The 27,147-nt window shown below is 40.3% G+C and overlaps 2 protein-coding genes and 1 non-coding gene across 3 annotated transcripts in view; 2 read left to right on the top strand and 1 right to left on the bottom strand.

The window, feature by feature from the left end:
- Nucleotides 1–27,147, bottom strand: part of NIP7 (nucleolar pre-rRNA processing protein NIP7) — an 81,498-nt gene that overhangs the window by 44,236 nt on the left and 10,115 nt on the right. The gene's annotated exons all lie outside the window — the stretch shown is intronic.
- Nucleotides 291–25,530, top strand: TERF2 (telomeric repeat binding factor 2). Its single transcript, XM_043599527.1, has 10 exons — nt 291–696; nt 800–895; nt 1,550–1,680; nt 11,606–11,692; nt 12,752–12,898; nt 14,864–14,970; nt 16,315–16,707; nt 21,261–21,346; nt 23,608–23,651; nt 24,170–25,530. The coding sequence occupies exons 1-10, from the start codon at nt 318–320 to the stop codon at nt 24,326–24,328; spliced, it is 1,629 nt and encodes a 542-aa protein (XP_043455462.1). The 5' UTR covers nt 291–317; the 3' UTR covers nt 24,329–25,530.
- TRNAK-UUU lies at nt 2,786–2,858 on the top strand. The gene has a single exon. It is a non-coding gene; the product is annotated as a tRNA-Lys (tRNA).

Here is a 27,147-nt window from a genome sequence, read left to right as displayed (position 1 = left end):
ACGCGGGGCTCGAACTCCCGGACCGCGAGATCGTGACCTGGCTTAAGTCAGACGCTTAACCGACTGCGCCACCCAGGCGCCCCTCTTTCAGTATCTTATACGCAGTCCCAGTATCTTATTGTATTCCATCATTTAGGAGCAAAGTTGATACTTGATCGCAAACTGCGTTGGTTTACCCTCCTGGACGGCTTGGACTCCAAGCCCCATCAGTCATTGCGGCCTGCATACTGGGAACTACGGGGTCCGAGAGGGAGTTAGCGATCCATAGTCTTTTCCCTCCCAGAAGCCCGCGGGCGGCTAGGAACGCAGTCCGTGTCATGGCCGCGGGAGCCGGGACGGCAAGCCCCGCTTCCGGCCCGGGCGTTGTGCGTGACCCGGAGGCGTCACAGTCGAAGAAGCGGCCCGGCCGGGAAGGCGGGGAGGGCGCGCGGCGATCGGACGCGATGGCGGGAGGAGGCGGGAGCAGCGACGGCAGCGGGCGGGCGGCAGGCCGGCGGGCATCCCGCAGCAGCGGGCGCGCTCGGCGGGGGCGCCAGGAGCCGGGGCTGGGGGGCGCCGCGGAGCGGGGCGCGGGGGAGGCACGGCTGGAGGAGGCGGTCAACCGCTGGGTGCTCAAGTTCTACTTCCACGAGGCGCTGCGGGCCTTTCGGGGTAGCCGGTACGGGGACTTCAGGCAGATCCGGGACATCATGCAGGGTGAGGGCCGAACCTAGGGAAGGAGGCTGGCCGGGGAAGGGGATTTGTGGGGCCCGGGTGTCGGGGCTGGGGGTCGCCGAGCCAACGATGTCTTCTTTCCTAGCTCTGCTTGTCAGGCCCTTGGGGAAGGAGCATACCGTTTCTCGGCTGCTGCGGGTTATGCAGTGCCTGTCGCGCATCGAAGAAGGGGAAAATTTAGGTATGGCAATTTTTGTGTTCTCAGGGCATACTAATTTAGGGTTACGTTGTTGTTTTCCAACTTATGTCCAGAACTGAAGGATTCGGGGTGAAGGTGCACTACTATGTCTCGATCACAGTGATCTTTTTCCTTCTAAAATGAGTCTATTCCCTGGGTTTAGTTTTCTCCAGTTAAGATTCTCTTGTCTGCTTTTCTATTTTTTATTTCCTCCCACCTGTTTCTTGCTTGCCCCAACTTTGCTGCGATCTAATGAGTTATGTTAAGATGGCCAAATTTTTCCCGGTAGAATGTTTTCCAGAGTATAAGCACTTTTTTTTTTTTTAATTGAACTTGAGAGCTGTTAGCAAAACTGTCTCCAGTTTCTGGTCACTTGTATCTGAGGAGGATGTGTGTACCCTGAAATTTGAGATGCAAATACATGGGTTAAAAAATAAATTTTTACCTGTCTTGAAAATTAAAAAATAGTCACTTCAAATTCATTGGCTTGAATTTGAACTCTTAATATGTTTGTAAGCTTGTAGCCAATCTGTTAGCAAGTTAAATGCAAATGTTACCATATTTACATGTGTCTTTTCAGATAAACATGTATTTTGGACATGTTGTTTCTGCTTCTTATAAAATCTCTTAAAGCGAAAACTGTGCTCTTTGTCCTAGACTGTTCCTTTGATATGGAGGCTGAGCTCACACCACTGGAATCAGCTATCAATGTGCTGGAGATGATTAAAACGGAATTTACACTGACAGAGGCAGTGGTGGAATCCAGTAGAAAACTGGTCAAGGAAGCTGTAAGGCTCTGTATTTATTTCTTTTTTTCTTTTGACAAAAATCAGATGTCTTTGAGCATACCAATGCTTATCTTTTCTGTGTGACGATGGAGAGAGCAAGTGAACATATTGAAATGTAGACACACACAGATGTTATATCTCTTCAGGTGACCCCTTCCCAGGTCAGGCTTGGAAAGTGTTAATGGCAGGTACGCTGCTTTTGTAATTTTGGTTGCTTTCCTTGTGGCCTTGGCAGAAGAGGCAATACAAAGGAAATGGGTTGGCATTGAAGACTGACATTTTGGAGGTTATTACACCATTCAGGAGCATCGTGAAAGGGCTAGAAGTAACAGGCCTAGGATTTGGTCATCCTTGTTTATAATAAACCAAAGAGGATAACTGGGGCCTTGAGAAATGTGGGACTGACTTTGAAGAGGAACATTGCCTTTGAACAAACAGAATTAAAGGTGCTGGGATAATCAGCCAGTTAGAAAACCAGTAATGGTAGAAGGCTGGCATAGCCAGTGTTCTTAACAAGGAAAAAGCTACTGGGGTATCTAGGAATTTGAGTGTGTCATGGCTCAGCTAGCTTCAGATAGTAGAACTTACTTAAAACACAACAGGCAGTGGAAACCAGTCAGAAAAAAACCAAGGCTGCAGGGGGGGGTGGGGGGGGTGGAAGCAGATGTGGAGGTGGGGAGTGAAGAATTAACAGCTGAGCATTGCCTTGGTGGTGGAAGCAAGGAAACTGTTAAGAAAAGGATCCTTAAAACATAGGATCTCAGGTAGGGGTGTGGAGATAAAACTTTGCTTAAGCAAGGAAGACTTTCTGTCCTTTGGCTGTGTGCTGGGTACTTAGGTACCCTGTTAAAAAAGACAACTAGTGTGTGTGAGGTACAGATATTTATTCAATTAAGGAGCTACTTTTGGTTTTGGAGAGAATGCTCAGAGAATCCAGATTCCAAAGAGGAATAATTCCAAGAATAGATTTTTAGTATAGGTAAGTCAAGTTTGTGATGGAGGGACAATGTCAGAGAAGACATATTAGCAAAGGAGGAGAAATCTATGCCTACTTTCAGAATAGCTAAAGATCTTTTGAATGGGAAGAAATGGTACACCATTGCGTGCCTGGCTGGCTCAGTCAGTAGAGCATGAGACTTTTGATCTCAGGGTTGTGAGTTCAAGCCCCATGTTGGGTATAGAGATTACTTAAAAATAAAGTCTTTAAAAAAAAAAAAAAAGGAAGAAATGGTACCAGTTCAAAATAATTCATGTAATTCCTGTTAAGTTAGGTAGCAGATTCAGAACTGCAATTCCTTTAAAACACAAGAGCTACATAGATTTATTTCTATCCCTTCTTCTGGAAGAGTATTTGTGGGTTTCATCTGCATATGTGTTGTTTTATTATTATTTTTTTTAAGTTTATAGATCACATTTGGGGGTTTCCTTAGGAAAAATCTATTAGCGAAATGCAAATGACCTTAAAACTGTCAACCATACTCTTATGTTGACCTTGTTCTTTTCCATTTTCCATCAGGTACCAGATTTCTTGTTATACTCACTGTATTAAACTGTTATTGCTGTGGACCAAATACTGCAAAATTTAGCAGCTTAAAACAGTTAATATGATCTCTCATTTTCCAAGAGTCAGGAATCTGATAGTGGTTCAGCTGAGTGCTTTTGGCTTGAGGTCTCTCATGAGATTATAGTCAGGCTGTCCGCTAGGATTGCAATCATCTCAAGACTCATCTGGGGTTGAAGGATCTATTCTCATGCTCACTCACGTGGTTGGTTGTTAGCAGAACTCACTTCCTTGCTGGTTATTAGGTAGAGACTTCAGCTCCTCGCCTCTCTGCAGGGCTGTTTACGGTGTGATGGCTTGCTTCCTTTAGAGCAAGTGATCCAGGAGAACAAGAGCCCAAGACAAAAGCTGCAGTCTTTTATAACCTAATTTCACAAGTATCATCACTTGTGCCATATGCTGTTGGTCACACAGACCAGGCCAACTATGGATTAGTGTGTAATGGGACTGTGCAGGGTGTGGGCATCACTGCAGGGCATTTTAGACGCTGGCTATAGCCACAATTACCTTGAACTCTTATTCAGTGATACTGTATCACTTGCCTCCTAATTTCTTATTAAAAATTTTTCATTTAGATTCCTAGAATCTGTTAATGGTCATCTTTGGGAAAATGCCATGGAGTACCTAGGCTCATTGAAGCTTTTTGATGCATTTTCAGCTTTTTGTAAAGTTTCACAACATTCATTTAAATGTCTATTAAATTTTTGTTCAAGTTTATCAAATAGGTTATTTGTTAAGTTAGAACTTTTCATTGTATGATGTAGGCATTTCTACAGGTCTTTGGTACCCCTTCAGGAATCAAAAAACTATTTTCGTAAACAATGCCAAAACATTAGTTGACTGTGCATTGACTGCACTAGTGGTGTAAAAGCAGTGATGGGTAAAATTGCTGGTATCTTGGCATGACTAAGGTGGTGGTAACCTGTAGAGTAGCCATTGGAGTCTTCATTGCCACATTCTTGCAGTTTAAATAACAAATAAAAGCCAGTTTCAATTTAGAAGATCACTGATAGAGCAGTAAAATTATTAATTTTATTAAATCTAGACCCTTGAGCAAAGATCTTTTCAGTATTTTGTGTGACAAAGTAGGAAGTTTGCTCGAAGCATTTCTGCCATATACCAAAACTTGATGGTTGGCTTCAGGAAATCACTTGTGTGACTGTTTGAGTTGCATGCTGATCTAGCACTTTTTTAATGGAACGAACACCTTTCTTTTTTTTTAACTGAAAAGAACTGACACATTTTGGCTGTTTAGGTGTGGGCATTTGGCAGTCATTTTCTTGTAAAAGAGCAAAGGGAATTTGTCACTTCAGAGAAAACACTGATAGTATTTGTTGCCATTGATAAAAACTGACGCTTTCAAGTAAAAATTAAAATTCTGGAAAACTGGTATTGATGTGCCTGACAGTTTCCCAATTCTTAGATTTTTCTGATAAGATTGATGGTGATTATTAATATCGCTTATTTTCAAGGTATTTTTAATGAATGTGTCAACATTTGGAAGATCTACATAATTCAGTAAATAAATATTTTCCAAATGGCCAATGCAATATACTATAAAATCATTCATGGGTAAAAGATCCATTTAAAATGCAAGATAGACTAACAGATTTTAATGTAAGATGATGAAAAGTTCACTTGCCCAAGTTTGGTGTAGAATCAAAGAAGAATATCCACAATTTTCTCAAAGGTCTGTTAAAAATACTACTCCCTTTTCCAACTTCATATCTATGTGAGGATGGAGTTTTTTAGTATATTTTAACCAAAACAACACATCACATCAATATGAATGCAGAAGCAGATATGAGAATCCAACTTTCTTCTATTAAGCCAGATATTAAGGAGATTTGCCAAAATGTAAAACAAGGCCAGCTTTCTCATTAGACTTTTATCTTAGAAAATACAGTAATTTTTCATAAAGATATTTATATTAACCTGCAATGAGTTTGTTGTTTTTAATGAATTAATTAATATTAAAAATTTTTGTTTTATATTTGTAATATATTTCTAATATATTTCGATAACCCACAAAAACAAGTTCTTTGGGGTCCTCATTAACATTTAAAAGTATAAAGGAATCCTGGGGTGCCTGGGTGGCTCAGTCGGTTAAATGTCCTGGGGCGCCTGGGTGGCTCAGGCCATGATCTCACGGTTTGTGAGTTCAAGCCCTGCGTCAGGCTCTGTGATGACAGCTCAGGGCCTGGAGTCTGCTTCGGATTCTGTCTCCCTCTCTCTTGGCTCCTCCCCTGCTCACACTCTGTCTCTCTCTCAAAATAAATAAAGACTAAAACAAAAAAACTTATAAAGGAATCCTGAGACTAAAAAGTTTGAGAACTGCTTCTGTAAGCTGTTAATGGTATTGAGGCTAAATTGGTTTTCTCTTCATAACTGAAAGATTCCTCAGGTTTCTGTGGAGAACAGCAGAGAGTAACATGTATGGTATATTACTGGGAAAGCATTTATTTGTTGCTTTTTGCTGTGTATCATTCTCCCCTGCACCTTTGGTAACAGCACTTTTTCTTTTGAGGCCTTACCCAATTTGGGGGGGGCTGGGTGCATAAAACACACTCTTTAAGTACCTTAATTTTTGAAATAAAAAGCTTTGTCAGAGCTTTTTGAGTATTCCTGTTTCCCACAACAGCCTGGTTTCTTTCTGAGTTTTTTTCTTTAGCCCTTCTTCCCTTCTGTGAGTTTTGGTTTTCTCTTTCTATGTGCCTTCTGCGATTTACTGCCCCCCCCCCCCCCCCCCCCCCCCCCCCCCCCCCCCCCCCCCCCCCCCCCCCCCCCGCTGTTACCCAATATAAACTCATCTTGCCTGTATTGAAAATCTGTGCTTGGAATTTCCTTTTTATTTAAGTTAGCCAGAGACCATTGCTATTGCTTACACCCTAAGAACCTTAGAGATATATACATAAGCAAAGAAATTATACTGCTTTCTGAAAACTTTCAAGTGAAAAAGCAAGAGTTCATTTCTTTAAAACAAACAAACAAAAAACTTTCCAGGAAATTAAAAATAGATTTAAAAGATAAGCTCATAGCACAAATGTTGGAGGCAGACTTTTAATTTAGATTTTGAAAGCATTCACATTTCCTTTCTTATTTTACAAAGTAAATATAGTAGGACCTGGTTCTAATTCTGGAAAAGACAGAGTAACCATATTCTCTTCTGTCTTACTTAATGCAAGTCTAAGTCCTGGACAGATTGTGTGGAGCACCTATCTGACAATTCAGAAATGTAAATGATAGTAAGCAGGTGGGGAAGAAGACGAGAATTTGAAGGTCCACCAACTGGTGATGAGTAGCTGACCACTTTTTCCTTCTCTGTTACCACCTAGCCTGGACTTGAAGGCTCCCGAAACCTAGAAGTGCACTCTAGGTGGGAAGAGAAAGAACTCCAAGAAAGGCTTTCTCTGGCCTGAGGAGCAAGAAAGAGATCTCCTGAGGGCCAGGGAGGGTGGGAAAAATCCCAGGCTTTTTTTTCTCCCTTCTCTCCTGTCCCAGCACCCAGGCAATACTGCACTGGTGGCAGCAGTGGCCCAGTGATGACGCAGCAGGGCTGGCACCTAAAACTGAAGGAAGAGAACCCTTTCTCTTTTAGCAGTGGAGCTGTAATCCCTAGAATGCAGAGCAAATTCCACTGCTTCTTTACTGTCTATCCTGCTGCTTGCTGTGGATGCAGATGCAGTGTATAGCACAGTGGGGAAACTAAACCCCAGGAATGCAAGGCTGGTTTGAAACTTGAAAATCAATCAGTGTACTCCACTCTATTAGTCTAAAGAAGAATAAAACATATGATCTTTCAATTGATGCAGAAAAGGCATTTAACAAAATTCATTAGTTCCTGATAAGAACACTCAGCAAACTAGGAATAGAACTTTCTCAACCTGATAAAAGACATCTACGGAAAACCTATAGCTAACATCATCCTAGATGGTGGAGGATAGAATGCTTTGTGCTTATAATCCAAAACAAGGCAAGGATGTCCATTCTCACTGTTTCCATTCCATGTTATACTGGAAGACCTAGCCAGTGCAGTAAGTCAAGAAAAAGAAATAAAAGACAACAGACTGGAAAGGAAGGAAAAAAACTATCCTTATTTGCAGATGGTATGACTGTCTATATGGAAAATCCCATACAATATACTAAAAAGTCTATAAGTAAGTATAGCAAGATTGGAGGATATAAAATCAACATACAAAAATTATTCATATGTCCAGTATATATTAGCAGTGAATGACTTGAAATTATCAAAACAGTGCCACTTATAATAGCTCCCAAAAAGAAGAAAAATAAATACTTAAGTATATGTCTAGTAAAACATGGGTAGGATCTTTATGTGGAAAAACACAAAATGCTAATGAGAGAAATCAAGACCTAATACATAGAAAGGCACACCATGTTCATGGACTGGAAGACAATATAGTTAAGAGGTCAGTTCTCTCCAGGCAATGGAATGAAGACCCCAATGACTATAGTACTAAATAACCAAAACAATTTTGTAAAAGAAGAACAAAGTGGAGGACTCACTACACAATTTTAAGACTTACTATAAAGCTGTTCAGGACTATAAACATAGGTTAATGGAACAAGAGTCCAGAAATAGGCCTACACAAATATGACCTTGATTTTTGACAAAAATTTGAAAGAAATGCAATGGAAAAGGTATTCAACGGAAAAGGATAGTCGTCAACAAATGATATGAAACAGCTGATGTCCACATGCAAAAAGTGAACCTTGACCTAAAACTTACAAAAATTAATTCAAAATAATCTAAATGTAAAATGTAGGTGCCTGGGCAGTTCAGTCAGTTGAGCAACCAACTCTTGATTTCAGCTCAGGTCAGGATCCCCGGGTCCTGGGATTGAGCCCAGCTGTGCTGAGCGCAGAGCCTATTTAAGATTCCCTCACTCTCAACCTCTGCCCCTCTCCCTCACTCATGTGCATACACTCTCTCTCTCAAAATAAAAAAATTAAAATAAATGCAAAATGTAAAGCTGTAAAACTTAGAGGAGAACATGAAAGAAAATCTTTATGTCCTGGACTCGGACAAAAATTCTTAGCTATGACACTGAGCATGATACATAAGAGGAATTTTTTTTTAACTATATTTATTTCAGGGCACCTGGGTGGCTCAGCTGGTTAAGTGTCTGACTTCAGCTCAGGTCATAATCTCATGGTTCGTGGGTTTGAGCCCCATGTTGGGCTCTGTGCTGACAGCTCAGAGCCTGGAGTCTGCTTGGGATTCTTGTGTCTCCCTCTCTCTCTGCCCCTCCCCTATTCGCACTCTGTCTCTCTCTGTCTCTCAAATAAACATTAAAAAAAAATTTTTTTTTAACTTTATTTTGAGAGAGCATCCGTGCAAGTGGGGGAGGGGTAGAGAGAGAATGAGAGAGAATCCCAAGCAGGCTCTGTGCTGTAAGTGCAGAGCCCAACACAGGGCTAAGAGGAAATTTTGATAAGAGGAAATACTGGTAAATTGGACTTAACAAGAATTTAAAACTTTTTTTCCGAGCCATAGACTGGAATATTTACAAATCACTATCTGACAAAGGACTTGTGTTCAAAATATATAAAGAAGCCTCAAAAAAAAAAAAAAAAAAAGCACCATTTAAAAAATGGGCAAAAGTCTCCTCAAAGAGAATGTACAAATGGCACATAAACACATGAAAAGATGTTCAACATCATTTAGTCAATAGAGAAATACCAATTAAAATCAGTGAATACAGGACATACTACTAGAATAGCTCAACTTCAAAAAATACACTAATGATGTGGAGCAAGTGGAACTCTCACACATTGCCAACGGGAGTGCAGAATGGTATACCCACTCAGGAAAACAGTTTAGCCATTTCTCATATAAAGTTAAACATACATTTTCTGTATGACCCAGCAATCCCACTTGTGGTTATTTACTTTAGAGAAATGTTATGTTTACCCCAAAACTTGTACATGAAGGTTTTAGCATCTATTCATAACCACCAAAATTTGCAGACAACCCAAATATCCTTCAGTGGGTGAATGGATAAACAAAATGTAGTACAGTAGCCCCCCCACCCACCCACCCGCATCCATAGTTTCACTTTCTGCAGTTCCGTTACCCACAGGCAACTGTGGTTGGGAAGCAGATGATCCTCCTGACATAGTCAAAAGGCAGAAGGCCAGTAGTAGCCTACGGCTAAGTCTTGATACTTACATCATTCACCTCATTTCATGTCCTCACATAGGCATCTTACCATTTCACATCACAAGAAGGGTGAATACAGTACAATAAGATATTTTGAGAGACCACATTCACATAACTTTTACTATAGTATATTGTTACAGTTCTCATTTATTGTTGTTAATCTCTTACTATGCCTAATTTATAAATTAGACCTTATCATAGGTAAGTATGTAGAGGAAAGGGGAGGGAGGACTACAATAAATTCATACAATGGAATACCACTCAGCCATAAGAAAGAAAAAAACTATATAGATGTTATAACAACATAGGTGGATCTCAGAGGCATTTATACAGAGGGAAAGAAGCCAGTCTCAGGGCTACAGCCTCTAAAAAATAAGTGCCACATACTGTATGAGTCGATTTATATGACCTTTTTTTTTAAATTAAATTTTAGTTAACATACCAGACAATATTGGTTTCAGTAGAATTCATTGATTCATCACTTACATACAACATCCAGTGCTCATCACGAGTGCCCATTTTAATACCCATCACCCATCTAGCCCACCCCCGACCCATTTATGACATTCTTGAAAAGATGAAACTGAGAAGATCATTGGTTGCCAGGGGTCAGGGATGGGGAGGGGTGACTAGAAAAGTAGCACAAGGGAGGTTTTTGGATCCATGGTTTTTGTGTCCTCTGTGGTCGTTACAGGATTCAGTAGGTGTTTTTAAATTAAGAACACTACACCCCCCAAAAAGTTCATTTTACCGTATGCATGTTAAATAAAATTTAAAAACATGATAGGATCTAAATGATTTTATACAAAGTAAAACCTTTGAATTCTTCAAGAAAGTTCAGTATAAGTATAGTTATTCTGCGGAAAATGATGTAAAAGCAAATGTGGTCATGACTAAAATGAAAAGACCTACTTTGTACCTTCCTTGGGCAGCAAGAATTTATATATGGTTGTGCCTGCTATTCAAGAGCATTTGAATTTGTACGTATATAGTATATGTATATGTATACAGTTTCCTTTGTATGCTGGGGACAGAATCACCAGAGATTAATACTGAAATCCCCTTGCTATTCCTCCTTGTCTTCATCTGTATCTCCTTCAGTTTTTCTCTGAAATGAAGATTGAAAATATCTGTGGATGAGTTTTCCTTACCGTGTGTGTGTGTGAGTGATATGTTTCTTATACCTCTCTTTGACACAGGATTTAGAGTAGCTATTTTATTCTGTAAGATAACTCCAAATGCTCCCAACTTTCCCCTGGCTTTTCTAATTAAAAAAAAAAAAAATGTACACATATATTTTTAAAATATCCCTTGGGGTGCCTGGCTGGCTCAGTCAGTGGAGCATGTGACTTTTGATCTTGGGGTTGTGAATTTGAGCCCCACATTGGGTGTAAAGATTACTTAAAAAATAAAATCTAAAAAAAAATCCCTAAAAATTGTTGATCACTGTCATTTTACCTCTGCATATCTTTTCTTGGGGTTTCTTTATGAAAGGACTCTTCTTTTTCTCTGTAGCTGATGAGACTTTTTCATTCTGCCGGGAATTTTGCCCCTTTTGTGTGTTACATGTGGATGCATTGGATTTGTTCATCTCGGTAATTTCCTGTACACTTTTAACTGGAGTTGCCAGCTGGGGTTTTACGGTAGTGAGAGGCTGTGTTGGTTCTCCTACAGAAATGGCCTCAGGCCTTTCCTAAATGGAGAGCCGAACCCTATGGTCAGCAAATGGCTTTTTCCCCCCCAACAGTCTATCATCCCCACTCTGTCCCCATCATTATATCAAAGCTTTGCGTCCAAAAAGAACAGATCCAATTGTTCTGGGGACCTGGAATGACTCCTGTCCATTTTGCTTTTCCTTGGGAGGCCCTATTCAATTTGGGTAAATGGTCTGTAATCCAGAGGATCAGATTTTGCTTTATCAGCTATTTTTTAAAAATCCATTGTAATGTTGAAAATCTACTACCCTACACAATGAAAGAAGAGTGCTTACAGTTGTTCATAATGCCTGAGCAGTGACTGTTAGCTTTTAAGTACAGGAATTTGATAGATTGTGAAAATTTTCTTGGGTAAATAAGGCTCACTTTTACTTTTTAGTAGTTTATTTTAGTACCTGATTTTCTGATTACTCCTGTCATTATTACAACAGTTAAAAAAAAAAAGGTTTTTTTCCCCTTTTGTAGGCTGTCATTATTTGTATCAAAAACAAAGAATTTGAAAAGGCTTCAAAAATTTTGAAAAAACATATGTCCAAGGACCCCACAACTCAGGTAAATTTGATATACTTTTGCTTCCCTGACTTAAATCCATCTCATTGTTTTTTGTGGGGAAACAGGGAAAGGGTTCTTTGTCAGGAATGTAATTTAAATATTTGGCATCCTTAGCATGTTGTCTTTTATATACGGGATAAAAACATTGTGAGATTGACTTTTCAAAATTTATTTTGTATTGTACAAATTTACCTAAATTATTTTCTTGCCCATTTCTGTCTGGTTTGTGGCAGAACTTTATTTAAGTGATCAGCACCAGGTATTAAGCTATCAACTTCGGGTAACGCTCCTAACTTTATTTACATAAATGCTGATTCTGCAGACTTGAGAACCAGCCTTGGTGAGGACTTAACTCCTCTATTTTCTGGTGTCAAAAGCTCTGTTGGTGCCCTGCTCTTTTTTTTTTTTTTTCTTTCCTTTGTAAATCTAAATTTTAGTTTTTGAAAAGGTAATACATGTACATAATAAAATTCAAAAAGTACAACAAAAGAGCTTAGTGAAAATTCTCTTATCTCTTGACTTAGCCACCTCATTCATCTCCTCATAGACAACCAGTGTTTTTTTTTTCTTTTATCCTTTCAGAGATAGTCTAGCCTATGCATATGCAAGCAAACAAGCCTATGTGTGTGTATACAGAGATACATACATATATCCATTCTTCCTGCTCTTCCCATATATACCTGTGAGCATATTCTACACACTAATTTGAGCATTTTGTAAATTGCTTTTTTCACTTAATATATCTTGAAGGTCATTCTATATTAGCACGTAAGGAGCTTCTTCATCCTTTTTTTCCTTAAGTTTAAAAATCTTTATGTAAATGTGTAAAGGTACTTTAGATCCTAAGTTCTTCGTATTTTTTTATAGCTACATACTAACCCATTATGGCTGATCCATAATTTATTGCCCTGTTCTTTGTGGTAGGCTCCCCTTCCTATATATGAACACTGATGGCCATTGACAGCATTTGAAAGTTGATAGTGTTGTCTCAACTCACCATCACTGAATTTTTACTAGAGTTCTCCTTTCTTATGTTGCAAATATCGGTCCTTTGTGTAGAAGCTGAGAAATGATCTCCTGAACATTATCCGTGAGAAGAACTTGGCCCACCCTGTTATCCAGAACTTTTCCTATGAGACCTTCCAGCAGAAGATGCTGCGCTTCCTGGAGAGTCACCTGGATGACGCAGAGCCCTACCTCCTCACGGTGGGGCTTGGCCTTCTCTTCCTGTAACTGTGATGTGGCCTTGAGGATGTGCAGGCAATTAGAAAAGGACAGCTCTTTTTAGAAGTGAAAAGAGTAAATGTGTGTAAAAGACTTTTGATTTATATGCACTGTCTTCCTTAATTAAATGCCTTAAATATACAGAAGCGGAGATTCTGACAGAGGTACATGGAACGTACCTGGTTTCCTTCACCTTCCATTTATACCTCCTACATGTGATTAATCTGTTGTGGTTAAAGTAGGGGAACACTTGAAATGAGTGGTGGTTCCCAAAGGAGATGAAATTTGAGTTCAGTTCGGGAGCAAGAGTGGTTTGGTAGATACAGTATAATAGGGTTGTTAAGAGGAGGAAGGAATAACTGGAGAAGAAAGGTGTGATGAGAAGTATGATAAGGCATAAACTAAATGAAGACGTTCTTTAATTGGATCAAAGTGATCAACATAAAGAATGGCAGCAGTGAGGCTCAGGACAGCATGTGGAAGAAAAAGAACCTAGTGTGTCCTATAGGGTGGCCTGTGATATTGGAAAACTGAGTGAGAGGGTTTTGGTTTGGTTTGATTTTGGTTTTAAATCACCAACATCTGAGAATATCTTAGCTCAGGGAGGCTGGCTGATTCAGTCAATAGAGCACATGACTCTTGATCTTGGGGCTGTAAGTTCAAGCCCCATGTTGAGTGTAGAAATTAGTTAAAAGTAAAATCTTGAAAAGAAAGAAAGAAAGAAAATATCTTAGCTCACAACAGTAGATCTGCCAGGCCCATATTAGACTAGTGTTAGGTGTCCTAGCAGTCATTTGGCAGATGTGAAATTATCTGTAAAGCAGATAGTTTGGAATATTCAGGGAGCAAGTGTCAGGATACTTGAGCCTGGCCTGGGGTCCTTTATTTTGTATTCCAGATAACTGGAAAAATAACCTTCTACTGTTGGGGGGGGGGGGGGGGGGGGACAAAACTTTGTTCTTTTTTTTTCTTTTTCTCTCTTTTTTTTTTTTTTTTTAAGAGAGAGCATGTGCAAGTGGGGGAGGGGCAGAGGGAGAGAGAGAGAATCCCAAGCAGGCTCCATGCCCAGCGCAAAGCCTGCGTGATCCCAGGACCATGAAATCATGACCTGTGCCGAAATCAAGAGTCAAATGCTCAGATGATTGAGCCATCCAGGCACTGCCCCCTCTTTTTTTTTTTTAAGTAGGCTCCACGCCCAACATGGGGTTTGAACTCATGACCCTGAGATCAAGAGTCACACGCTCTACTGACTGAGCCAGCCAGACACCCTTAGAACTCTGAGTTCTTAAGACACCACTTGTTACAGATATGCATATCTGAAACAGAATGATACTAGACTAATTGGAAATGTATAAAACTTCAGTCAGAGGGAGACAAATGGGCAGTTGTTGTTAGAGCAGGATTGGCCCACTCAGGGCTTTATGTGGTATAAGTAAGGATTTTCAGAGTTAATAGGAAAGACGTATTTGTGAAATATGTTTTATAAAAAAATTTATACACAAAGTAAAAGATATTAATATAAGCATTAGTTACTCCAAGTTTGGAAAAAAAAGTTTGACTTTTGTCCATGACCCCAAAAGTATATTTGGCATTCAGAAACTAGATTAGAGATGAGATTGGAAGAATGGAAGAGGAAGTAGAGTCAAATCACATACTTGTTTGTTGTCCAAAAGGTTGAATTCTTGCAGTGTCAAGATGGTCAGCACCACTCAAATTGAGTTCTCCTTTAGTATAGAAAATTGCGAGCCATCTTTTGAGGAAAGAAAAGAGCAAGACATTTGAGATAGTTCTTGTGAATTCTTTCCCTTTGTATGTCCTCCTCTAGTTTATGCCTTGAGTGGATTTATAAGTGAACATGTTTGCATGTTGAGTGTGTACGTTCGTGAAAGAAGAGATTTAATGAAATTCTGTGACTTCCTCTTCCTGATGACATCCTTCTTTTCCCAGATGGCCAAAAAAGCTTTGAAATCTGAGACTGTCGCCTCAGGTACAGTGAAGGAAGATAAACAGCCAGCACCAGAGCCTGTGCAGAAGCCACTCAGAGAACCTGCAAGGTGAGAGGGATGCCCTTTTGCGATCTTGGGTGAAACATAAGGGTAGTCTGTTGGAAGCAGTCTCCTTAGAGTAGAATCAGTTAGTTTCTCCTAGTACTGACATGTTATTTGGTGACTTATACAAGGCAGTGTGGGAGTTACAGAGCACACCTCGGGAAAATGAGAATATTGAAGATGCGATGTCATATCCCTGACAGAAGTTCCTGACTGGTTGTTCCTCAAAGTTTCTTTCCTTCTCTGTTGTCCTGTCCTTGCCTTGCCCATATTCACTCATTACGTCCTTGTGGATACCTGATCTCTTAATGCACTGTTCAGACTTGTGAATCAGATTCCCAAGACAAGTTGTTAAAGCAGGGGTTACAGGTTTAGATGCCTTTGGGGGCCCAGTAGAAAATGTACAGGAGTGAGTACAGGATAATGCATTTCAGAGCATGTGAGTGTGAACCAGAAAGGGCATGCTTTTCAGCTTCGTGTGATTGTTGCAATGTGGAAATGTCCAAGGATGCCCAAACTTCAGTTCAAATTTTTATGTGAGACATCCAGTTTTGTTTTTGTTTTGTTTTTTGACCTTTCCCAGTTTGGGGAGGCAATTAGTCCAATTTAAAGAAAACAAAACTTGCATAGGTTAGGCAACAAGACATATCTGTCAGCTGGGTTTGGCTTGTAGGGTGCCAGTTTGCCCTCTCCTAACAGTTTTTAATTTAATTATACCAGTTATTCCAAATCATAGTTGAACTTAACTTTATTATGAAAAGGCAGTTTCTCATTGTTCCAAGACTGGCACACTTCTAACTCTGACAATTCTCAAAATCCCATTTATAAGTGTACTATAGGAGAAAGGGGGCAGAATGGAGACCAGTCTTTTCCTTCTTTCACATGAGGGTTGAACTGGAGAGCTGGAAGAAGAGTTTAGACTTCAAGGTGAGATTGCTGAATTGTCATTTGGTTGCCCAGACAGACTCGTAGCTATTCGGCACTATACACAGTTCTGACGTAGTTGCTATAGTTCATGCAGACTAAAGGGATTAGCATGCTGGCTAAGGAGGTCTCTTGGAAGAGGAGTGTCATTGGCCCTAGTCCTTTAAGGTTCTCTTACTTGGGAGTTTAAACTCCAGAGTTCAACTTCTATATCATATAAAGCCTCTATTTATGCTTATAAATGGAAGCTTTATAATTAAAGGTTGTTTTGAACAACGTTTTTTTTTTTTTTTTTTTTTCCAAATGAAGTGTCCTCAACTTGAGGAGTCCTCTAATTTGAAGCTTCACACTTTGGAAAAGTTGTGGCTGTTTGGATGAGCATCAGTAATGGTGAGACTGATCTTTGTATATCTGCTTCATGTGTAGGCAGTTACGGAGTACCCCAACCACCATTGGAATTATGACCCTGAAAGCAGCTTTCAAGACTCTGTCCAGTGCACAAGATTCTGAGGCAGCCTTCTCAAAACTGGACCAGAAAGATCTGGTACTTCCTAATCAAGTGTCTCTGCCATCACCAGCCCTCAAAAACAAGAGACCAAGAAAAGATGAAAATGAAAGTTCAGCCCCTACTGAGGGTGAGGGTGGCTCTGAACTGCAGCCCAAGAACAAGCGCATGACCATAAGCAGATTGGTTTTGGAGGAGGACAGCCAGAGTACTGAGCCGAGCACAGGCCTCGACTCCTCCCAGGAGGTCATCCCGGCATCACCATCCAAGCCCACCATTCTCAACCAACCCCTCCCTGGGGAGAAGAATCCCAAGTATGAAGACGTTCTTTGTGGCAGTTTTGGGGCTGGTTGGTGGTCCTGGTTGGGCCTGGTATTGCTTCCATGAATGAAGTAACTTTCAGCTAAGTTATTCACCACCAAGGCTTGCTCAGACTGCTAGAATGTGACTTGGGAGTGGGGAGTGACGACATAGCCATCCCTGCCAGTTCTGAAGCCCCACCCGTGGGCTTCGAGGCATTGCACTAGGTGTGAGTGAGGATGGAAGGGTTTCAGAGCCTCCTACTCATTGCTGCTTTCATTTTTAGCAAACTTCTGAGTGCCTTGACTACTAAGTATCAGTCTTCCTTGTTAAAAGAAATTTGTTTGAGTTAGGCCACTTTAGACTTTGATCCTTAAAAAGATTTATGAATATTTACAGTTTTGCACCTTCTATGAGTATTTAAGACTTGGCAAACTCAGTAAATATCTCCTAATCTCTCACATTCTGCTAGGCTCTGTGGGGCAGTGGTTAGAATGCTTATATTTTGCTCCCTGTCATGGGCTGGCTTTTAAGTTTTGCTACCCTTTGTGCTCTCTTGTGGATCCTTCCTCTAAGCAAACTGGTTTGCTTATTCTGTCTGTAACATACTCTCTTTGTTTCTACTGCTGTACTCTTCTTGCTTCCTCTCATTCCTCACAGTTGGGTTTTCATTCCTCCATTATTGCTTGTGAGAATCCCATCCCTCCTTCAAAGGGAAGAGAAGCTGATATTGATGAAGTACTTTCCATGGGCCAAACACTTTTCACATATTATTTTACTGAATCTCTAGAACCCTCACTCTGTAAGTGATATGTTAGCCCCACTTTTAGATGACAGAGGTTTAGAAAAGTTATTAATTTGCCTGAAATCACAAAGGTGAAAAGTGGCAAAGTTGGGCTTTGGGATTTTTAACCCTAATCAGTCTTGACTCAAAAAGTCAATGGCCCATACACCACCTACACCAAGATGTTTCTTAAAATTCTGCTTCTTCCATGAATCTCCCCTGCCAACCCTGCTTTAAGTGATCATCTCACTGGTCACCCAAGGTCATTGCCATCTCTACCACTGCTCTGACATGCATGTGCTAGGTGCCCAGAGAGGCTGTGGCATCTAAATGATTAATACTCAGGCACAAATCTGCACAATACATACCATTACCTACATCGGGAAGTGAGTGAGTCATTGGCTGGGCAAGCAAATGGAGCTCAACACACTTTTATTCTCATTTGATACATGATCTCCTTTATTCCTTGCAGCAGTCCCGTAAAGCATAGATATTACTGCTATGAACAGATGAGGAAACTGTAGAGAATGCATGATTACAGTGGTTTCATAAATGGGAAGATTCGTGAAGATTTAGACCTGTTTACCTCTCTCATGTGTCAAGCGCATGAAGTTTGAAGGGTATTCTAAAGCAGAGGTTGGCAAACTACAGCTCCTGGGCCAAATATGTCTGGCACCCACTTCTGGAATTCAGCCACAAACATCACATATGTATTGTTTGTGGCTGCTCTTGATGCTACACTGAGTTGAATTATTCCAACACAGACAGTAAGGCCTGCAAATCTGAAGGTACTCTCTGGTCCTTTACAGTAAAAGCCTGGCTAAAGGATTTGCTCGTGAGGTACCTGGGAGCTCCAGGGAAGAAGAGCTCAGTCTGCTCAGCAAAGTTGTGGGTGGAACAAGCCTTGCAGAGGAGCAAATGTTGAGCTGACCTTGAAGGATGAATAAGAGGTCATCAAGCATATTGTGGGGTGGGGGTTCTAGACAGCAGGGATCTCTTGTATAGTCATGAGAAAGCCTAGTATGCTCCAGAAAACATCATGTATTCTGTATGGCAAAAGAATATAATGCACAGAGAGGATGAAAGGAAGAAATGTGTGGATGGGTAGATGGGCTAGGTCTTGAATTCTTTTTGTATTCTATCAGTCAGAGGTTCTTAAGCTGGGCTTCCTATCACAGTGACCTGTGGGATGTTTAATAAAATAGATAATCCCAGGATCCTGAGTACTGAATTAGAAGGGGCAGGATCTGTAATCTGCTTTTCTAACTATACCCCAGATAATTCTACTACAGCTAATCTGAGGGCCTGATGAACTACCACGGATGGCTTCTGAATAGGCACTGAGGCAAAGAGATCAGACAGGTGGCTGGAGACTGCTACTGAATGAGTCGTCAGGATCTGGAGGAAGCTGGGCTGGTGGAATTGAAGGCAGGATTAGGGTATATCATCTGGAGGGCAGGGTCACAACTAGTAGATTTTTATATGTCCAATGGCACTTGGCACAGGGCAAATGCTTATTAGCTATTTGTTAACCAAATAAAATAATAATTCTTGGTTTCTTGCAATTTAAAGGGTCCTACCCAAAACTTACATAAAAGGCCGGCAAAGGGTTAACATTTTAGGCTTCCTGGCCACTTGTGTCTCTATTGCTTATTTTTGGTTTGGTTTTGTTACAACCCGTTGAAAATGTAAAAACCATTCTTAGCTCAAGGATTGTACAAAAACCAGCAGCCAGAGGCTGTAGTTTGCCGACCCCTCTAGACCAGACCCCTCTAGCCCATTCACTGCTCATCAAGTTCTAACTTTACCAACAGGAGCTTAAGGACCAGGAAGTGACGTGACTTGCCTAGGATTACACAGCCACCTCACAGTGAGATGAGGACCGATGTCAGCCCCTTCCACAACAGAAGTTAGGCAAAACCAAACGTGTGTACACAGAATAAGTGTTGCGTTCAAAGGAGGAGCAGGAGGTTACCATAGTGGTCTGTGCAGATTGTCTGCAGGCAGAGTGAACAGACACATGGGTGAAAATGACAGTCCCAGAGGTTAAAATCAGTTTTATCCCAGCATGGGGATAAGCAGGCAGAAAACTAAAGCTGTAATCCTGACTTTTATTTATAAACAGTAATTAACACAGTTAATATCCTGAAAAGGAAAAACATCATGTAATTTTTTTCACTTTGTCTCAAGCAAATTATTCTCAGAAATAATATTTTTGGGGATATGACCCAGCTTAAAAATAAAGTAGATAGTTTACCATTTGTCTCAGCCATGTAGGCAATTTCATAGAAAACTCCTGGAACTCAAGGAATTTTTTCCAAGTCTGTGTACTTCTTAAGTGAACAGCTTTCATTACTCATTTGCAAAATACCTAGCCAGTGTTAAAAATAAATTTCCATTCATAGTTGGGGAAGGAGGCAGAGGTTTGTCTCTGTACTCTGTTGGTCAAGTTTTACAAGTCATTTGATCTATATAAATTCTTCAAAATTAAAATCAGATACTTTACATGTTTACTTTGTAAAAGATGTTACAATTCTGAGATCAGATTTGTTCTGTGTTATGTTCCGAGGGCCATTTATTATTAATCAGGTAAACATAGTTAAAGTTGAATAGAAAAGACTGACTACGATTTTCATTTATTCAACAATTCAAGTTTGGGATTATTTCTTTAGCTTTGGGACTTTTTTTGATTACACTCAGGTACTTAACATTTCACTTTTACAGGAAGGATTCTTATTTGCTTACACTCTGATCTTCAGTGGTTTAATTTATTTGCAGCTCTTTGATAATCCTGTTACTACTCTAGCATTTACTTCTCCAGCTCCTGTTAGATTATGTGTTACTGTGCTAGATGTTTGAGGTAGACAAATGAAGATACCGAGCTTGCCTTCAAGGTGCTTATGATTAAGGGGTATGCTGTGAACTGGCTGTTTAATAAAGTGGAAGCACAACCACCAGGGCAGAGAAGTGGAGGCTTTTTGTGTGTATTGGGGGCCAGGACTTAGGGTAAGCTTCATTGGGAATGATGGCCTTAAAAAATGGGTAGAATTTTACTTCGCAGGGAAGGGAATCCCAAGCAGAGGGAAGCGTAGAGAGGAAAGAACAGATCTTATAGAAGGAAAAGAGCAGAAGGCATGGCTGCCGTTTGTGCTGGTGTGGGTGGAGAGAGGAGGCTTTGGTAGCAAGAAATTGTCTGGAGCCAGACTGGAGGATCTTCATTCACCCATACAGGCTTCAATGTTGAGGCAGGGAGAAGCCATCATGGAACAGAGATGAGGTAATTTCAGACTGATGTTCAGGTGGTTTTGGAAGGGGAAGGGGCTGAGGACAGAGACTCCAGTTAAGAGACTAGTGATACTGGTGAAAAGTACCAGTGCTTGGACAAGGGGAATGGAGAGGGAAAAGAATGCAGTTCAGAGATAGGACCAGGGCATGTCTTTGAAGAACTGGGAGCAGTTTGCATGTTCTGGGTTAGAACAATGCTGAGTGAGACCTTTAAAATGAGAATCCCAACCAACCAACCAAGAACAGGAAAATGAACAGATTTTGAGGGGGACAGTGGTGTATTCATTCATTGCTGAGTTTGAGGGATGATCCTGCAGCCTGCGGGACAATGACATGGAGAAGCCTGGCCAGGTCAGGACTTTGGGAATTGTAAATGGATCTCCACTGTGGTCACAGAACAGGGAGGAGAGTACAGGCCATGAGAGAGCCGAGGGTAAAATATGGGATGACCCTGATGAATCTGTTTTACATCTTGTCCTCTTGTTGATCTCCCCTCAGAGTACCCAAAGGCAAATGGAACAACTCTAATGGGGTTGAAGAAAAAGAGACATGGGTGGAAGAGGATGAACTGTTTCAAGTTCAGGGTAAGCTAGGACATTCTCCTTGGTCTCCTTGACAGTAGCTGAAGTATAGATGCCTGTTACTATCACATTAACGTTCCAGAAACTGCTTGTCTCCAAACTTGTATAAGTCTAGTAAGTTCCTCATTGTGATTCACGAGGAGTCAGTTTTATGTCCTTTCCCATTAAACGATGGAGACTGTCAAAGCAGCACTTTAAACAGAATTTTTAATTAAAAAAAATTTTTTTTTTAGTAGGCTTCACACCCAAGTTCTCAGGGCTTGAACTCACAGCCCTGAGATCAACAACAGTAGCATGCTCCACCGACTGAGCCAGCCGGGCACCCCATGGTTTTTTGTTGTTTTTTTTAAATTTTTTTTTCAACGTTTTTTATTTATTTTTGGGACAGAGAGAGACAGAGCATGAACGGGGGAGGGGCAGAGAGAGAGGGAGACACAGAATCGGAAACAGGTTCCAGGCTCCGAGCCATCAGCCCAGAGCCTGACGCGGGGCTCGAACTCACGGATCGAGAGATCGTGACCTGGCTGAAGTCGGACGCTTAACCGACTGCGCCACCCAGGCGCCCCCCCCCATGGTTTTGTTTTAATAAATCCTGTATTTAATTCTAGCTGATGTTCTTCCTAAAGTCTTTTAAAGGTAGAAGTGGCCATTCCCTGCATTTCTTGTTTAAGTAAAAAAAAAATCTCTTACCAGTTTATTTTTTTCCAAAATAAGAAACTTTACTTTTCCATAATTAATATTAAAACTTGTAGCATTTGCATCAGAATATCTCCCACCACATACTTTGCATTCTAATGGAAATATCGTAAGTACTAAAACATAATCTTGGAGATTCTAAAGACTTTGGTAACACAGCAACAACAGTAAACCTGCCAATCCCAATTTTATCCTTAAAAAGTACCTTAATTGGCACAATCTTAGTTGGCAAGATCAAGATCACACAGGAAATGGAAGTAACAGAAAATCAATAAAAATGGCATAAAATATTTAAAAACAACAGGATCTAAAAGTTCCAGAAAACATCTACTTCCAGTGCAGTCCAGATTTATCAGCTTTAAAATCTGCTTCCACTACAGTATGAAGTACTTCCACGATTTAAAAATAAATAACCTGACTCTGTCTGTAAATATCCCTTTTCCTGAACCACCACCACTGCTGTAGGAAGCACTGCTGGGACAGTCGCATCTGCTGCAGCAGACCTCTAGCAAGTTTCATCTGTGTGCAATTTTGCCTTTTCTTGCAGCTTTTTAATGGCTCTTGTTGGCTTGCAACGGCATGCCTTTTATACTAGTATACCCTCCTATAGCCCTCTGGCCTTTCAAAAAATTATCTTTGTGCATTTTTTTGAGGCCTGATGTCTTTCCTTATGGTGAGAATGTGGAACTTGAGCAGATCTCACATGGTCTCTCTGAGTGGGGAACAATAATTACTATCCTGTTCTTGTTTAAGGCTTACCATCCTGTTCTTGTTAAGATCTTGAACCACACTTTACGTACATAAAATGATCAGGGATTTGAAAATTCTGGCCTACGACAGTAAAATTGTGTTATTTCAAAGCAGTGGTTAGCAAGGGGTTGTAAAGCAGAAATTATACACACAACATTATAATACACTTCACTTGAACACAGGTTTGAACTGCACGGGTCCACTGACATGCATTTTTAAAAAATAAATACAGTATAATACTGTAAATGTATTTTTCTTAGGATTTTATTTCTTACTTTCTTAACCTTTTCTCCAGCTTACTGTAAGAGTATAGAATATATTACATGTAACATGCAAAATATGTGTTAATTGACTGTTTATGTTATTGGTAATGCTTCTGGTCAACAGTAGGCTATTAAGTTTTTGGGGAGTCAGTGTAGATTTTTGACTACATTGTGGGTTGGGGCTCCTAACCCCCCACATTCTTTAAGGGTCACTTGTATATGTGCATATATTAGTTTTAACACAGTCAGTAATTTTAAAAGTCATGTAGGTTTTACTAAAAAGCCTGAAATCCATCATTAACCTTAATTGAATGTCTTTATTGAATGTCTGTCTGTAAACTATTTGCTCTGTAGAGATTCTCATTGGCTGAAATGACTGTTATCTTGTAAACAAAGGACAAAAACAAATTAGCATTTAGTGACAGCCTTTCTTCTCTCAATGTTGGGAAATTCCAATTAAGTTTTCCTTTTAAGAACATTTGATGTCTTTTTCTTGTGGTTTGTTCACAAGAGAAAGGTGAACTCTGAAATGAATCTACTTTTAATGTTTTCCAGCAGCACCAGATGAAGAGAGTGCAACCAGTATAACAAGAAAGCAGGTAATTTAAAATGACATTTTCTGACCTTTTCTGGTCGTGTGGATAGAACAAAGGTAAAATAAGTACGCACACCTCACGGCATATGGTGTATTTCCATGCACCTGGAACATGCATAGGACATAGGATGTTTCCATGCACCTGGAAGAAGGTCTTTCAATTTTCCAAATAATCCAGGATTATTCCAGATAATCCAAAGTAAGTTAAAGGAAGAAATTCTCTGGAAGAAAAACCTAGGAGGACAGAAACCTCTGATACATTTTCCTGACTATGAACAACGTACGTTTGAAGTTTTTAATGCAGAAGTGATTATTAGTTGACGATGAAATGGCAGGACACGGAAAATTATTAAATGTCTAAATCCACAGTGTTAGCTTATCTATATCATGTTTTAAAAACATAAACCCTTCTTTTGGGTTCAGATTATTGTCCTACGATTCGTGAGTTTACCTCTTCATTGTAGGAAAATGTGAATAAGTGGAGAGACAGGTTGTGATAAATATTTTGGTTTTCTTTTGCAGAAGTGGACTGTAGAAGAAAGCGAGTGGGTCAAGGCTGGAGTGCAGAAATATGGAGAAGGAAACTGGGCTGCCATTTCCAAAAATTATCCATTTGTTAACCGAACAGCTGTGATGATTAAGGATCGCTGGCGGACCATGAAAAAACTTGGCATGAACTGAAACAGGCTTTCATTTCCACAGAATTCACAGGAGCATGGTTCCTAATAATAGCCCCTGATAGTCTGTTTTTCTTTCAGAAGCTGGGCTGGGATGAGAATTTTGGGCATCCTCCTCCAACATGGGGGAGGTACCAGTTCTACTTCATTGCTGTTGAAGATCATGGAGCTGAGAAACAAAGCCAAGTCCACCCCATGTCCTTGGCAGAGATGACAGGCACATAGCTTGTACAGTGCCAGAATATCATTAGTATTTCCCTTCTTTAGTGGTTTGCTTGAATTTAAATCCCTGGTAATCAGTAGAACCTTCTCCTAGGAAATGGTGGAGTCTGTTAGGAGCCACTCATGACTCTGACCTGTTAAAACCAGCAACGTGAGCATTATTTGGAGTGAACTTGTTCCAGGTAAAGCTTTGGCCTTCTGATGCAAATGCAAAGGACCTTCATCTGTCATGAACCCAGGCTGATGAGAGACCAGTCCTGGTGGAATCAGTGTCTCTTTAAAAATTCTTTAGCCAGTTGTAACATCAACATCTAGACCTGACAGCCTTGGCATTTGCTCCCAGTATTTGCTGGGCTAGGCAGGCAGGTTTAACCTCCACCTCTCCTGTGGTTGAACCAGTGTGTTTTTTGGTAAAATGGTGATTGTAGATAAGCTTAGCCCTTTACCCCAGTCCCCCTGCCCAAGTCTCTTCCTTATGCTGGACTTTTAAAGCTTAAAAAAATCTTGACTGAATATAAATGCCTAATTACATTCTTTGTGAAATGGTTGCTTCCGCCTGATTCCCTAATTGTGCTGTGTTAGTGTCTTGCTCTGAAACTCAACATTCCCTTCTCCTTTTGTACCTTGTTGTGCTTGCTGTCTCTCTCGGACATCCTTAAAGACTGTCTTTTTGGCAAAAAAAAAAAAAAAAAAAAAAAAAAAAAAAAAAAAAAAAAAAAATCAGTAAAGTGTTTTCTGTAATCTTTTTTTAAAATATGAGAACTAATTATTGTCCATAACTTGTAGCACTCTTCATTAAAGTCTTGCTTCTCTCAAATGTTAAGTAGCTATTTAATTCTAGCACAGCACGTATGAGCAGATGGAGGTAGCACCATGTTGAACAATCTTTGCTGAACCATGTTGACTGTGTTAAGAAGCTGATGTCAGCTTGTATTGGGTGTTTCAATCCTTGAAAGCCATGTCCAACAGAGATGTGGAAACTTCCTTTTAATTTGTCCATTTCTTCATATAACATATTTTGGGACAAAATTCCCCCTTTCTCACATTTGAGTGAAAGGCAAGTTGTAAAGAAATGCTACAGTTTTAAAACTCATCCTGTACCTACAAGCTAGAAACTTTATAGAGCTTTTTTATATATTTACATGTTTTGGAATTTAGTATCCTGTTTTCCTATCAGTTAATCTCAAATGAAGCTACAGTGAAAAGGTGAGACCCAAATCCCCATTGATCTGGTTCCCCTAAACAGGGTTAGGATCCAGAAGCTTTTCTCTCCTCCACTCTCACATTATTAGACTCTGCTCTCTAGGTAGAAGAGAGATGTGGGATATATTCAGGGAAGCAGAGTATCCTTATCAGTGTTTCTCAAACTGAGAAATGCATAAGTCCATTAACACTTTTTAATGTAACTTCAGAGGTGTTTTTATGATAGTATTATTGAAATGAGTACACACATAAAACTATGCCTACAGCTTCCGTAGAACTATGAAATGTAGTGTGAACTGATGATTCTTTTGCTGAATTTAAGTCACTGCTCATGACATGGGTAGTGTTGGGACTATAGCCGTGACAGGATGTGGGTGGGGGTGCCTGTGCCACCGTGCACTGAGAAGTGATCCCAATCTCTCGCACCTTCACCTTAGCAAGACTGCTGCAAACCACTGTGCCTGAAGGGTACGGCGATGTCACGTAGCCTTTGCTAGACCTGAACACTATTATGAAGTCTGCTCTTTGCCTATTAGCTTTGTGACACTTAAGATATCACCACTTGGAGTCAATGCACTGAATTCTGAAGCAATACTTGGTTAGAAGGTGCTAATGCTTTTTTGTTTTTTGTTTTTTTTTTAAGATTATGGCTGAAATAAAAACATTATACACTGTCAGCACTCAAAGACTGTCCAGAAACACTGTCCTGGTAGGTAAGAGGGTGAGGCTCACTCAAAGCCCCAGCTGCACCAGCCGCGCTTCTGGGACAGTGAGCCGGCCACCTCAATCTCTGAATGAACATTTCCTTATCTATAAGTCAGTAGGTAATGGTACCTCTCTTGCTTGCAGGGCTGTTGAGAGAATAAATAAGCAAGTAAATCTCTTAGCTCAATGTCAGCCATGAGGTCAGTGGATCAGTGAGCCTTTTTCCCCGCTGTGAGTGAAGAAGTGATAAATAAAAGAAGAAAGATCAAGAGTTCGAATAATAGAAATAGTCTTTTAAGGGGTTTTTGTATAGTTTTAGATGAATGTATCAGTCAGGTGGGAGAAAGAACAAGGATTATCAGTGGAGGGGTTTCACCACTGCCTCTCGCTCACTTTATCCATAAAATTTTTGCACATACTCCCATGCTGTGCTTTTTGCTCTCTAACCTCTAGCATTGGACAGAACAAATTCTGTTGAAACAGATCTGCCCCATATGTCCTACTGGGGCAATAGGTATCATTTAGCAATTAGATATGAATAAGAGAAAGAATCTCCCCGGCCAAACCTTGTCAGTATATTCAGATGGTTGTAAATAAACTTACCAAATGTTTACCCCCAAGAAGCAGGTATGAAAAACCATAGCCCAAAGGAAGGAGAGAAATACCTCTTCTGAAGTAGCAGATTCTATCTAG

The sequence above is a fragment of the Prionailurus bengalensis genome, chromosome E2 (assembly GCF_016509475.1).
Source record: "Prionailurus bengalensis isolate Pbe53 chromosome E2, Fcat_Pben_1.1_paternal_pri, whole genome shotgun sequence".
Classification (NCBI taxonomy): domain Eukaryota; kingdom Metazoa; phylum Chordata; class Mammalia; order Carnivora; family Felidae; genus Prionailurus; species Prionailurus bengalensis.
The sequence above is the reverse complement of the archived record's forward strand: the minus strand, read 5'-3'. Positions and strand labels throughout refer to the sequence as shown.